Source organism: Anomaloglossus baeobatrachus, chromosome 5, assembly GCF_048569485.1.
Source record: "Anomaloglossus baeobatrachus isolate aAnoBae1 chromosome 5, aAnoBae1.hap1, whole genome shotgun sequence".
In the NCBI taxonomy this organism is placed as follows: Eukaryota; Metazoa; Chordata; class Amphibia; order Anura; family Aromobatidae; genus Anomaloglossus; species Anomaloglossus baeobatrachus.
Window position 1 is genome coordinate 427,560,193 of NC_134357.1, and position 14,835 is coordinate 427,575,027.

The window sequence follows — 14,835 nt, forward strand, 5'->3', positions numbered from 1 at the left end:
CAGAAGGAGTGGTCCTCATTCCTTCCTCTTGCCGAGTTTGCTATCAATAATCGCTTGTGAGTGAGCAATGGTCTAAGAGCCATGTGCTCGAAAACGCGTCTTGTGTGCAGTTTAAAGAACCTTTGGATTTTTCCTGACTCAGAGATGGTATACTTTTGTGGCTTATCTTTATTACAAGAAAAATATTCTTTGTATTTTAAAAAAGTTTTTCATTAAAGCTGTGTTTTTATGGAAATGTGAAGCTGGATCATTCCTTTGTTCACCTCTATCAATAATCACCGCCATGAATCCACTGGTGTATGTCCTTTCTTTTGTGTTTGTGGTCATCTCCCCAGTTCTGTACGTTTCTGGATCTGGGGTACCTGAGGAGGACTAATTGGGCTCTGCACTATCATCTACATGGGAAAAGGTTCAGCAGCATTTGCATGACATGGGTTCTAAATATAAGCGTGCTGCTGACTGTAAACATACCGTACATCTGGCCGGACCTGTGTATGGGTGATCTAGTGTGGTTGTCAACAAAATATATTTTGCTTAAAATGCTTTAAGTTAGGTCCTCTGTTCAGAGCTTCTTTACAAAAATGGGACCCCAAATAGCCATAGTCAGTAGTGTGTAAAGACTCAAAATACCATTTTTTTTCACTCTCGAGTTTTCAGCTCTGTCTGGAGTCTTCTATAAGATTGCTTACATGAAAAAATTACCACAACCTTGGGAGCTCAGAATGGATTTTATAGTCAAGCAGTTGGTTATTTGTGCTGTCTCTGTGTCCATATTTGGCTGTGTATCTGGGAATCTTCGTGTGTATGCACTCCTATGTGTTATCTCTGTGTACCTGCGGATATCAGTGTGTATTACTGTGTGTTTACTCTTGTCTGAGGACTAATCTAATACATAGTCCTTGTTTCTCTTATCTTCTATATTGTAAAATCATCACAAGAGACCATCCATAATATTAAAGCATTTTTATCAGATCTGCTTCAGTTTACATATATGATCTTATATTATGTAGCCAATTCAAGCAGTACCAATTCCTTGTTGATTTCTATCTCTTTATATGCTGTGGTATTAGGCACACATTTCGGATCCATTTATCATTGGAAGGGATTTTATGTGTGCATATTAACGTCTCTTCACCCCAACCACTGCATAATATACTTGTATGAGCTACTAAACTTATGAAGAAGAAATAATAAAACTACTCCACTATTGGTAACCTATTTTCAAGAACAAAGCTACTAAAATAACACCTATACATACAAAAAAGAACTACTCTGTTCCCTATGTTAAAGAATATAACTTCTAGAACATTGTCCACATGTACAAGTATATAACCACAATATTTACAAGTATATAGCATTGCCCCAGGTTTGAGAATATGAGAGAAACAGTACTGTAGTAGGTATACTCTTGTACGTATATACAAAAAATATAACTGCTATAATACTGATCTGATTTACAATAACATAAATACTGTAAGGCCCTGTGCGCACATTATAGTTTTTGCTGCATTTTTGGGTGCATTTTGTGGCCCTAAACTGCATGCATTTCCTTCCCCAGCAAAGTCTATGGGAATTCAGAAAGGCTGTGTGGACGTTGCTTCTTTTTTGCCTGCAGTTTTAGGCCTGTGCCACACACACACACGTGAAAATCACGCACGTGCCGCGAGACACGTATTTTCCTTGAGTGTTGAGTGAGGTAAGTACGTGTCTCCGGTACGTGCGGGCCATGTGTGTTCTCCGTGTGCTATCCGTGATAACACACGGAGAACCGGTAATTTGCATACTCCCGTGGTCCTTGCTGCTCTCCGTGGTGCTGATCTTCGGTCTCCAGCCCTGCCGACTTCCCGCTGTTGCTGCTTCCGGCCGCAGTGGAGTGAATATTAAATGAGCATAATGAGCGGTGGTCGGCAGCAAGTGACAGCAGCGGCAGAGACAGGAGGGCTGGAGAAGGTGAGTAAAGGTTTGTTATTTTTTTCTCTGACATGTGAGTTTTCTCCGGCGCGTGTCACACGGGACCGCATCCACACTACATCCGTGTGGTAAGGGTGCGGGCCGTGTGACACCCGTGATGCTGGAGCAAAACGGACATGTCAGCGTGAGAAACTCATGGACACATGTAAGTACGGTAAGGACACATGTTCCGTTCAAAAATACTTACGTGGGTCCAATACATTAGGAAAACATTGGTCCACGTGTGTACGTGTCTCCGGTACGTGAAAAAAACTGCCAAACATGTACCGGAGGCATGAATGTGTGACAGAGGTCTTAGGCTGCTTTCACACTTCCGTTGTTTTGCATCAGTCACAATCTGTCGCCTTGAGGAATTATTTTCAGGATCGTTTTTTTACTGTGAGCATGCGCACAGTAAAAAAACATGATCTACTGTAAATTCAGTTCCAGCGGCAGGAACGATCAGCTGATCGCCCGGCAGCTGCCTTTTGTGAACGATCAGCTGATCGCTCGGTGGCTTCAAAAGCCGCCCCCCGGGCAATCAGAATATAGTGAAAAATCACATGGGCAAAAACGCACCGAAGCGCAGCAAAAACTCACTGAAACCGCGGCAAAAACGAATGAGTTTTTTATCTGTTTTTCTGCCAGAGGGTGCGTTTTTTGCTGAAGAAAAAAAACTATGGCGTGCGCACATAGCCTAATACTACTTCTTTTGTCCAAGAATATAATTATTCTAATACTGCTGCTATGTACAATAATATCCCATCTATAATACTGCCCTTATGTACCAGACTATATCAATTATAATATACCCCTATGTACAAGAATATGACTTTTAGAATTATGTCCTATTAAGACAAGACTTTAAAGGGAACCTGTCAACAGATTTTTCCCTATTAAACTAAAAGTGTCACCTTTTGCCGCTCCTGGGCTGCATTATTAAGGTGCACCTTGTTCCCTGACTCCTCATGCAGACCCCAAAAATAACTTTATAAAACATGACTGTTAGGCTATGTGTCCACAGTAAAAGGTCCCTGCGGATTTTTTTGCCTGAAAATCCGCAACTTTCGCGGCAAATCCGCACCCGCGGATTTGCCGCGGATTTACCGCGGATTTGCCGCGGATTTGCCGCGGATTTTGATGCGGATTTTATTTATTTTTTTTTCCCCATTCAAAACAGAAAATCCGCACCAAATCCGCACCAAACAATTGACATGCTGCAGTTTGTTCCGCATCAAAATCCGCGGCAAAATCCGCAGCGGAAAAATCCGCAGCATGGGCACAGCATTTCCAAAATGCCATTGAAATGGCTGGGGAGTAGCTGTGCTGCAGATTTTCGGCAAATCCGCGCTAAATCCGCGTCAAAATCCGCGTCAAATCCGCGATAAATCCTGTAGCGTGGGCACATAGCCTTAGGTATACTAATGACCTGTGTGGCTCAGATGAGCGGGCTCATTTTCTGCTCCTGTCCCACATCCTGCCGCTGTTCGCCGTCCTCCTTTCTTTATTGACGTGATGATACCTCCGTCATCATCCTCATTGCTCTTTCAAATCTCTCGCCTGTGCAGTCATGTCCGCTCACGCAGGCGCAGTTCGCTCTGCCATATCGCGGGCAGAGCAGAAAACATAGCTGTCCGTGCGTGCGCCGGTGAGCAAAATGCGTAGGCGTGAGGATTAGGTTGGGTACGAAAATGACGCAGTGACGCCTTGCACAGCGCCGACCATAATCTCGCACCTGCGCAAATTTGGGGTCTGCAAGGGGAGTCAGGGAACAAGGTGCGCCTTCATAGAATGCAGCCCAGGAGCTGCAGAAGGTGACAATTTTAGTTTAATAGTGGAAAAAACTGGTGACAGGTTCCCTTTAATTATAATACTATCTCCTATGTATAAGAATAAAACTACTATAATACTACCCCCTATTCTAAAAAGAATATAACTACTATAATACGGCCCTCGTGTAAAAGAATACAACTATTATAATACTACCACTGATATACAAGAAAATTACTACAATACTGCATCTATGGACAAGAATATAACTACTTTATTACTGCCCCCCATGGACAAGTATATAGCTACTATAATACTGTCACTGTATACAAAAATATAACTGCTATAATACTGCCTTTGTGTACAAGAATATAACTTCTATATTACTGCCTCATATGTACAAGAATATAACTAATATATTACTGCCTTCTATGTACAAAAATATAACTACTATATTGCTGCCCTCTATGTGAAAGAATATAACTAACATTATATGGGTTCCTATGTAGGATAATATAACAAGAAGAAGAGTAAAACTACTATAATACTGCCCCATTGTAAAAGAATATAACTACTATAATACTGTCCCTATATACAAAAATATAACGGCCATGATACTGCCCCTATGTACAAGAATATAACTATTATAATACTGCCTCCTATGTACAAGAATATAATTACTAGAATACTGCCCCATGTACAAGAATATTAGATCCCGTGATCCCAACGTATTGTTACCCCTCTATAAATCACTTGTAAGGCCACATCTGGAATATGGGATCCAGTTTTGGGCTCCACATTTTAAGAAGGACATTCAGAAGTTAGAGTCAGTTCAAAGGCGGCTAACTAGACTACTACAAGGAATGGAAGGCCTCCCATATAATGACAGGTTGAAAAAGTTAGATATGTTTAGCTTAGAAAAAAGACGTCTCAGAGGAGATCTCATTTATATGTATAAATACATGTGTGGTCAATATAAAGGACTGGCACATGACTTATTTCTTCCAAAGACAATACTAAGGACCACGGGGCACTCACTACGAGTGGAAGAAAAGCGATTCCGACAGCTAAATAGGAAAGGGTTCTTTACAGTTAGAGCAGTCAGACTGTGGAATGCCCTACCACAAGAGGTAGTAATGGCCGATACTATAACAGCTTTTATAAAAGGGCTGGATGATTTCCTCAGTACACAAAACATTGTTGGTTATAAATGACTTAGTGACCAAATATAGAACTGGTGGAGGAAGGTTGAACTAGATGGACCTAGGTCTTTTATCAACCTATGTAACTATGTAACTAGGTAATATAAATACTATAATACTGCCCTGTATGTACAAAAATATAACTACTATAATACTGCACTCTATGTGCATGAATATAACTAATATACTACAGGCTCCTCTGTAGAAGAACATGATTGCTATACTGCTGCCTCTTATGTAAAAGCATATAACTACTATAATACTGCCCTCTATGTACAAGAACAAAACTATTATAATACTGCCCTCTATGTACAAGAATTAAACTACTATAATACCGCCCTCTGTGTATAAGAGTATAACTACTATGATACTGTCCTTCTATACAAGACTATAAGTACTACAATACTGTACCTATGGGCAAGAATATGACTACTATATTACTGCCTCATATGGATAAGAATATAACTACTATAATACTGCCCCTATATACAATAATATAACTGCTATAATACTTCCCCTATGTACAAGAATATAACTACTATAATACTGCCCCTATATACAATAATATAACTGCTATAATACTGCCCCTATGTACAAGAATATAACTATTATAATGATGCCTCCTATGTACAAGAATATAACTATTATAATTCTGCCCCCTATGTACAAGGATATATCTTCTACAACACTGCCCCTATATACAAGAATACAACTATTATAATACTGTCTCTTATGTACAGGCATATAATTACTATAATACTGCCTACTATGTACAATAATTTAACTACTATAATACTACCCCCAGGGTAGAAGAATATAACTACTAAAATACTGCCCTCTAGGTACAAGAATAGAACTACTATATTACTGACTCCTTTGTACAAGATTATAACTTCTATATTACTGCCTCCTATGTACAAGAATATAACTATTTTACGGCCTTCTATGTACAAAAATATAACTATTATAATACTGCCCTCTATGTGCAAGAATATAACTAATAAACTACGGACTCCAGTGTAGAAGAACATAACTACTATACTGCTACCTGTTATGTACAAGAATATAACTACTATAATACTGTCTTCTATGTAGAAGAAAAAAACTACTATAATACTGCCCCATTGTAAAAGAATATAACTACTATAATACTGTCCCTATATACAAAAATATAACGGCTATGATACTGCCCCTATGTACAAGAATATAACTACTATAATACTGCCTTCTATGTACAAAAATATAACTACTATAATACTGCCCTCTCTGTGCAAGAATATGATTAATAAACTACAGCTCCTGTGTAGAAGAACATAACTACTATACTGCTGCCTGTTATGTACAAGAATATAACTACTATAATATTGCCCTCTATTTACAAGAATATAACTACTATAATACTGCCTTCTATGTACAAGAATAAAAGTACTATAACACTTACTCCTATGTACAATATTAATACTACTATAATACAGCACTCTATGTACAACAATATAACTGGTATTAGTATTACTGTTGCTACTAATAATATTGTATGTAAACCTGATAAAGTAGAGAAACAATAAACTTTATTGAGCGCACACGACGTCTTGTACACATGCACTACTCACTGAGCGTGTCAATTAAACCCTTAGCAAGTCCCATATCTCAGGAGGGAGGGGTGGAGTGTGGGCATCCAGAGGTGGGTTGCTTAAAAATTAACTCCACAACTCCACCCATAGAAAGCTATAGGCTTTTTTTTTTTGCTTATGTTCTCATCTATCAGAGTTACCTGTACTTCTGAGGTGACAGGCTGGAGTCAATGTAGCCGAGGTTGAGGGGCCAATAACCTCACTGGGGCCATTTGCTGGAAGCCAGCCGCTGTTTGCTGATGATAATGAGACTTTCTAAAGCCCTGATAGATATGGATATGGCTGACTACACTGAGGCTTTGGACCCGGCTTACACCACATTGGAATTTGAGAACATGCAAGTGCTGGCTATAGGGAACGGTAAGAAACTCTCTGTAATACCACAGCCGTAGGTAATGATGGGTGTAGTAGTGACTTATTACTTTGGAGGCTAACCCGAACACCTAGGTGCCACCGATTGGTAGTAAATGGCACATACTGACTTACATGGTTAATAGGCAACCTTTACAATTTCTACTAGGACCTCCATGAGTCAATGATAGCTTCCTATAGTAGGTTTATATTAAGTCGAGCAATTAATGGACTTATTTCTTACCATTCAAAATTGTTGGAATTTTTATTTTATTATTTTAGATTTTCCTTTTTTTATTTTGAATCCAAAAACTCAGCAGACAATAGTTTTTTTTTATATATACAGTCATATGAAAACGTTTGGGCACCACTATTACTGTTAACCTTTTTTTCTTTATAACAATTTAGGCTTTTGCAACAGCTATTTCAGTTTCATATATCTAATAACTGATGGACTCAGTAATATTTCTGGATTGAAATGAGGTTTATTGTACTAACAGAAAATGTGCAATCCACATTTAAACAAAATTTGACCGGTGCAAAAGTATGGGCACCCTTATCAATTTCTTGATTTGAACACTCCTAACTACTTTTTACTGACTTACTAAAGCACTAAATTGGTTTTGTAACCTCATTGAGCTTTGAACTTCATAGGCAGGTGTATCCAATCATGAGAAAAGGTATTTAAGGTGGCAACTTGCAAGTTGTTCTCCTATTTGAATCTCCTATGAAGAGTGGCATCATGGGCTCCTCAAAACAACTCTCAAATGATCTGAAAACAAAGATTATTCAACATAGTTGTTAAGGGGAAGGATACAAAAAGTTGTCTCAGAGATTTAAACTGTCAGTTTCCACTGTGAGGAACATAGTAAAGAAATGGAAGAACACAGGTACAGTTCTTGTTAAGCCCAGAAGTGGCAGGCCAAGAAAAATATCAGAAAGGCAGAGAAGAAGAATGGTGAGAACAGTCAAGGACAATCCACAGACCACCTCCAAAGACCTGCAGCATCATCTTGCTGCAGATGGTGTCAATGTGCATCGGTCAACAATACAGCGCACTTTAGACAAGGAGAAGCTGTATGGGAGAGTGATACGAAAGAAGCCGTTTCTGCAAGCATGCCACAAACAGAGTCGCCTGAGGTATGCAAAAGCACATTTGGACAAGCCAGTTACATTTTGGAAGAAGGTCCTGTGGACTGATGAAACAAAGATTGAGTTGTTTGGTCATACAAAAAGGCGTTATGCATGGAGGCAAAAAACACGGCATTCCAAGAAAAGCACTTGCTACCCACAGTAATATTTGGTGGAGGTTCCATCATGCTTTGGGGCTGTGTGGCCAATGCCGGCACCGGGAATCTTGTTAAAGTTGAGGGTCGCATGGATTCAACTCAGTATCAGCAGATTCTTGACAATAATGTGCAAGAATCAGTGACGAAGTTGAAGTTACGCAGGGGATAGATATTTCAGCAGGACAATGATCCAAAACACCGCTCCAAATCTACTCAGGCATTCATGCAGAAGAACAATTACAATGTTCTGGAATGGCCATCCCAGTCCCCAGACCTGAATATCATTGAAAATCTGTGGGATGATTTGAAGCGTGCTGTCCATGCTCGGCGACCATCAAACTTAACTGAACTGGAATTGTTTTGTAAACAGGAATGGTCAAATATACCTTCATCCAGGAACTCATTAAAAGCTACAGGAATCGACTAGAGGCTGTTATTTTTGCAAAAGGAGGATCTATAAAATATTAATGTCACTTTTATGTTGAGGTGCCCATAATTTTGCACCGGTCAAACTTTGTTTAAATGCGGATTGCACATTTTCTGTTAGTACAGTAAACCTCATTTCAATCCAGAAATATTACTCAGTCCATCAGTTATTAGATATATGAAACTGAAATAGCTGTTGCAAAAACCCAAATTGTTATAAATGATGAAGGCAAGGTGTGCTAACAAGTAGAGATCACCAAAGAGGTAGTGTATACTGACCTCTGTGGTGATCCCTACTTATTAGCACACCTTGCTTTCATCGATTGTCTTCCTTTTATCCGTGCTACTGGAGATCCCACTTGGGTGGTGCCCTCCTTCTTTGTTTTATCTACCAGTTCCCACACCACAGCTCAGCCAAACCTACATAGACTGGAGAAAGACATTCCCTTGCCCCATGGTCTCACAGGCCCGTAAATGATATGGTGGTGCCAAGTCTGAGAATCTTGTAGAGATTAGGTAGCCTTATTAAAGATACTTTAAATCATGCCCTCGGGCTTCATTAAAATTATCTTCCATCTCACGAAGTGATGGAAAAGCACCAAAACATAATCCAGAGTCAACCCTTTTAGGAAATTGATTTGCTGATTTATCACTGCATCCTCTTCTATTTTTTTCCTGAAACATCATCACCGGCCATCCTCATTCCCACTTGAACTGTGGCACATTGCAGTTCCCTGCACAGCTGGTGGCTACTGTGCAGGATTAAAACCGCAAAGGAAACCCCAAGCTATACCAGCTCAGTGTCCACTTCAATTTTAATTGAGGTCCCAGAAGGGAGACCGCTACTTTCATAATGTGATGTCACATCCTATGAAAGGGGAAAGCATCTTTAATGGAATTATTAAACATTCCATCCTGGATTATTTTAAACCTCACTACCATCCATAATCATAGGAAAGTATATAAAATGTAACCTCCTGGAGGAAGGCCTAAAGTAAATCTTCTTTTAGTGCCTCCTCATTGGGGTCTCATAATTGTGGTCTAGTGAGAATGCAGGTTTCTGGACTATTACATTTTAGATTTAAGGAATTTTTATTGAGATTTCAGAAATAATTTCATGCGTAATTGGAAGATCTTTAAAAAAATATAATTTAAAAAAAATCGCATGCATAGTTTTATCTATTTCTGGCAATTTCAATGTCATTACAATCATGGTCACTAGCTTTCCTAAATCGAGTGGTGGAACTTGAAACTCGATGACACAAAATATTCAACAAGGCCCCAAATTATGACATTCTTTTCTAGTATTAGACTTATCATATAGATTTAAGGAACATTTGGGCCCCCTAAAGCTCAAGGGCCTAGGAGTGACAGCAATCCCTGCAACCACCATAGTTACGCCTCTGCCTAGATCTGGACCATCATAAATCCTTGCTGTATTTTTGCTATTTACTGTAGCTGTCAATCAGTAGAGCCTCTAAGACTAGAGTCTGAGGGATTCCCATATATTAGCCACTGATAAGTGTCCATCACCACCAGTATCTATTGAAATCAAAAGACAGTGGGGAAAATAAGTATTTGATACACTGCTGATTTTGAAAGTTTTCCCACCTACAGAGAATGGAGAGATCTGTAATTTTTATTGTAGGTACATTCCATCTGTGACAAAAAAAATCCAGAAATCACATTGTATGATTTTTAAATAATTAGTTTGCATTTTATGGCTTGAAATTCATATTTGATCACCTAACAACCAGCAAGAATTCTGGCTCTCACAGACCTGTTATTTTTTTCTTTAAGAAGCTCCTACTCTGCACTCATTATGTGTATTACCGTAATTGCACCTGTTTGAACCCGTTACCTGTATAAAAGACACCTGTCCACACACTCAATCACACTCCAACTTCTCTACCATGGCCAAGATCAAAGAGCTGTCTAAGGACATCAGGGACAAAATTATAGACCTGCACAAGGTTGGGATGGGCTACAGGACAATATGCAAGCAACTTGGTGAGAAGGCAACAACTGTTGGTGCCATTATCAGAAAATGGAAGAAACACAAGATGACTGTCATTCTTTCCTGCTCTGGGTGCAAGATCTCTCCTCATGGGGTAAGAATGATTTTGAGAAAGGTCAGGAATCAGTACAGAGCTACACAGGAGGACCTGGTCAATGACCCAATGAGAGCTAGGACCACAGTCTCAAAGATTGTCATTAGTAACACACTACGTTGTCATGGATTAAAATCTTGCAGAGTTTGCAAGGTATCTCTGTTCATGCCCCACATGTCCAGGCGTGATTGAAGTTCACCAATGACCATCTGGATGATCCAGAGGAGGCATGGGAGAAGGTCAAGTGGTTAGATGAAACCAAAGTAGAACTTTTTGGTATCAACTCCACTCGTCGTGTTTGAAGGCAGAGGATGAATGAATACAACCCCAAGAATACCATCCCAACCGTAAAGCATGTTGGTGGAAACATACTTTGGGGGTGCTTTCCTGCAAAGGGGACAGGACAACTACATCGTATTGAATGGAGGATAGATGGGGTCATGTATCGCAAGATCTTGGCAAACAACCTCTTTTCCTCAGTAAGAGCATTGAAGATGGGTTGTGGCTGAGTCTTCCAGCATGACAATGACTCAAAACGCACAGCCAGGGCAACTAACGAGTGGCTCCATAAGGAGCATTTCAAGGTCCTGGAGAGTCCTAGCAAGTCTCCAGACCTGAACCCAATAGAAAATCTTTGGTGAGAGCTGAAACTCAAAGTTGTCCAGCGACAGTTCCAAAACCTGAAATATCTGGAGAAGATCTGTATGGAGGAGTGGGCCAAAATCCCTGCTGCAGTGTGCAAACTTGGTCAAGAACTGAAAGAAACGTCTGACCTCTGCAATTGCAAACAAAGATTTCTGTACCAAAGTTTTGGTTTTTTTCTATTGTATCAAATACTTATTTCACACAATAAAATGCAAAGTACTTATTTAAAAATCATACAATGTGATATTCTGGATTTTGTTTGGATTCTCTTTGTCACAGTTTAAGTGTAACTACGGTAAAAGTGACAGACCTCTCCATTCTTAGTAGGTGGGAAAACTTGCAAAATCAGCAGTGTATCAAATACTTATGAGAGAGAGAGAGAAGAAAAAAAAAAATCCCGGATCCGGATCGTGCAGCCGGATTCCCGCGTCCGGGTCGGACCGGCGCGGTTTCAGCGTCTGATCTGGGTCCGACCCGGACGCGGGAATCCGGCTGCACGATCCGGATCGGACGCTGAAACCGCGCGGATCCGAATTTTTACAGTTCGGATCCGCTCAACACTACTCCGCAGTCCACCCTCACTACAACAGTAATTGTTATTGCCAATGTCTTCTCTTTTAATTGTTGACTATATCCATTATTGCAGAATCTAAAACATTTACTCTGTCTTACTGAACACTGATAAAATAATATAAATAGTTGTTATACTTGAAAATAACATGGTTTCCCTTAATATCTAGGTATTAAAAATATAGATCTCATGGTTAGAGCTCATTCAGACGTCAGCGATTTTCGTATGAAGAAAAGAGATGGATTTTCATCAGTGTTTTTGACCATTGCAAGTTTTTACAGAGTTTCATCAGTTTTTCTCATACAGAGAAAAACTGATGGAGATTTCGCAAGCTTATCCTATCAAGCACTCAGTAATGCTATCCAACTGTTGTCCGATTTCTTCATAGAATAATAGACTTGCCTTGGCAAGTCTGAAGCATGATTCAGATCAAAATTAAACATGCCTCTATGTTTTGGCATGGACCGCGTGGTCCTCAAAAATACATGGACATGTGAACAGCTCCATCGGCTATAACAGATGTGAGTTCTATCTGTGAAAAGCACTGATGAAAATTGCACGTGAAAAAGTGATGTGTGAATGAAGCCTTAAAGGGAACCAACCACCAGGATTTTGCTATATGAAGTAAAGGCAGTGACGTACTGGCACTAAGATGCTGAATCCAGGCATACCTGTTGTAGAAAGATTGGATGCTTGGTTGCTGAGATATCTTTAATCAAAGTTCCAGAAATGCACTCCACTTTGATTGATGTGTGCAGCAGTGGGGGCCTTTGTGGGTCAGGTCCTTTGTGTATATTCCTCCTACTGTGTCTTGTATTGCATGCACCCTTTTCTTTATTTGAATATCGCGCTGCGCTGCCATTGCTGTTGTTGGCGGCACGTGCGCATTGCCACAGTAATTATGTCTTTATTAAAATAGCCCCAGAGTCCGTGCATACGCATACCGCGATCTCCGGCACAATTTTATTGAAGACACAGTGGAGAAGTCTGAGTGGCATTGGCGCATGCGCAGATATATTTTTTTTACATCTGCGCACTCACCCCTGCCGCTCGTAGTATTCTCCATATTGTCTTCAATAAAATGGCACCGGAGGTTGTGTTACGCGCATGGGCAGACTCCGGCACCAACCAACATGATGGGGAAAAAATGACTTCTCGTGGAGTAGTCGTCTTCTCTCCTGATTCATGCAAACAAATGGGGCTGGATTCTCAGGAAGCAAAAGCAGAAAAGGGCAAGGAAATCTTTGGTTGTCTGTAGTGTCCAGCCTGGGTACATGACGAGTTTATGACGTTACGTAACAGGTTGTGTCAGCCATGCTGAATGACCTTTATCTGGATCAACAATGTTTTTAGGGTTACCTGGAAGGTGACATTTCAGGCTCACTAGTCGTCATCAGTGAAAAATACAAAACCCAAATCCTTACCACAGTTTACAATGCTGAGTAATCTTTGGTTCCTTGTTACTATGTTGAAAAAATTTGCAGATCATCAGATTATGTTGTGGTTCCATGAACAAATTAACCCAATTTAGAGGGCAACTCTCTGCGGTTCCTGCATGGCCTGCTTTTGTCCTAGTTGTTAAATTCAAATCAACACAGAAAAAAAATCTGCACATTTTGACGTTAACCAGGATCTCTATATGAAGTCAATGGGAGGCAGGCAGTTTCTGGGCAGATTACATGAGGCTTTAAATCTGCAATAAAGTCTGGACCTACCCTAACATCTGTTAATGATATACCCTAAACCCTTCACCACATAGCCATGGCGTCCAGACACACTGATGACTTAGAAAAAAAGGCTTTGACCTTTAGGGTAAGTGCACACAATGTTTTTTCAGGCAGATTCAGCCCCCAAAAAAGCATTAAATGAGCGTAATGCACAGCTATGTATAATATGTTCCATCTTTTGTCAACTCTTTTAACTGCTTTAGGCCTCAAAAGTTAAAAGAAGTGTCATGTTCATTCTTCAGGCGGCCTTTGATTGGAAACCACTTGCTAATTAATGCTTTTATAAGAAAAAACAAAGTTTGGTAGGGGAGCTGCCTAAAAACCTATGAGAAAATCATTAGGGAAAGGCACAAGCGTTTTCCTAGAGCGTCTTTGTCTCTGAAAACTCAGCTCGTGTGACATCTAAAAGAAGGCTGTGTGTGCGCATACCCTAAAGAAGATCTGACAACCCTCACAAGATAATTGAGTTAATGAATTATTGAATTGCCATTGAAAAAAAAACAATTCTAGATAATTTTCTTGTACTGTTCCTTTGTTATTTCTCCAAGTACTGTATGAACAAATTGACAAATAGTTTCACCAGTTGGGAATGTGACCCTTTACAGTTTGATATTATCCTATAAGTGCTGATAGTATTCAGACTGTATCAGGATATGCCCCCTTGACAAGGGTATTCGTAACACCCAGCTGTTAAGTTTCATAAGGAATAACAAAATAACAGCAATAGCCAAATGCCTAAATTCATTAAAGGGAATCTGTTACCACTTTGACCATTTTAAACTGTTAATATGGGCATACAGGTTATAGGATGTTGAAAATAGTGTTACGGACACTTTACACACAGCGACATCGCTAGCGATGTCACTGGTGAAAGCACCTGCCCTCGTCGGTTGTGCGTCACGGGCAAATCGCTGCCCGTGGCGCACAACATCGTTAGTCCCCGTCACACATACTTACCGTATTTTTCGCTTTATAAGACGCACCTGATTATAAGACGCACCCCCAAATTTGGTGAAGGAAAAGAGAATTTATTTTTTTTAATGTTAAATGGGGTCCATCTTATAATGCCAGTGTCCCTCTAACAAATCATATAGGGTATATGTCCCTCATAGCCCCCCATCCTAAAATTAGCCCCCTTAATCTTGATATGGCCCCCTTATAT

General features: G+C 39.9%; 1 protein-coding gene across 1 annotated transcript in view; it reads left to right on the forward strand.

The window, feature by feature from the left end:
* The first annotated feature begins 6,716 nt into the window (after positions 1–6,716).
* HNF4A (hepatocyte nuclear factor 4 alpha) overlaps positions 6,717–14,835 on the forward strand; it is a 42,897-nt gene continuing 34,778 nt past the window's right edge. Inside the window, exon 1 of the mRNA XM_075347751.1 lies at positions 6,717–6,913. Within this exon, the coding sequence (XP_075203866.1) occupies positions 6,793–6,913 (121 nt within the window). The 5' untranslated portion in view covers positions 6,717–6,792. The remainder of the gene's footprint in view (positions 6,914–14,835) is intronic.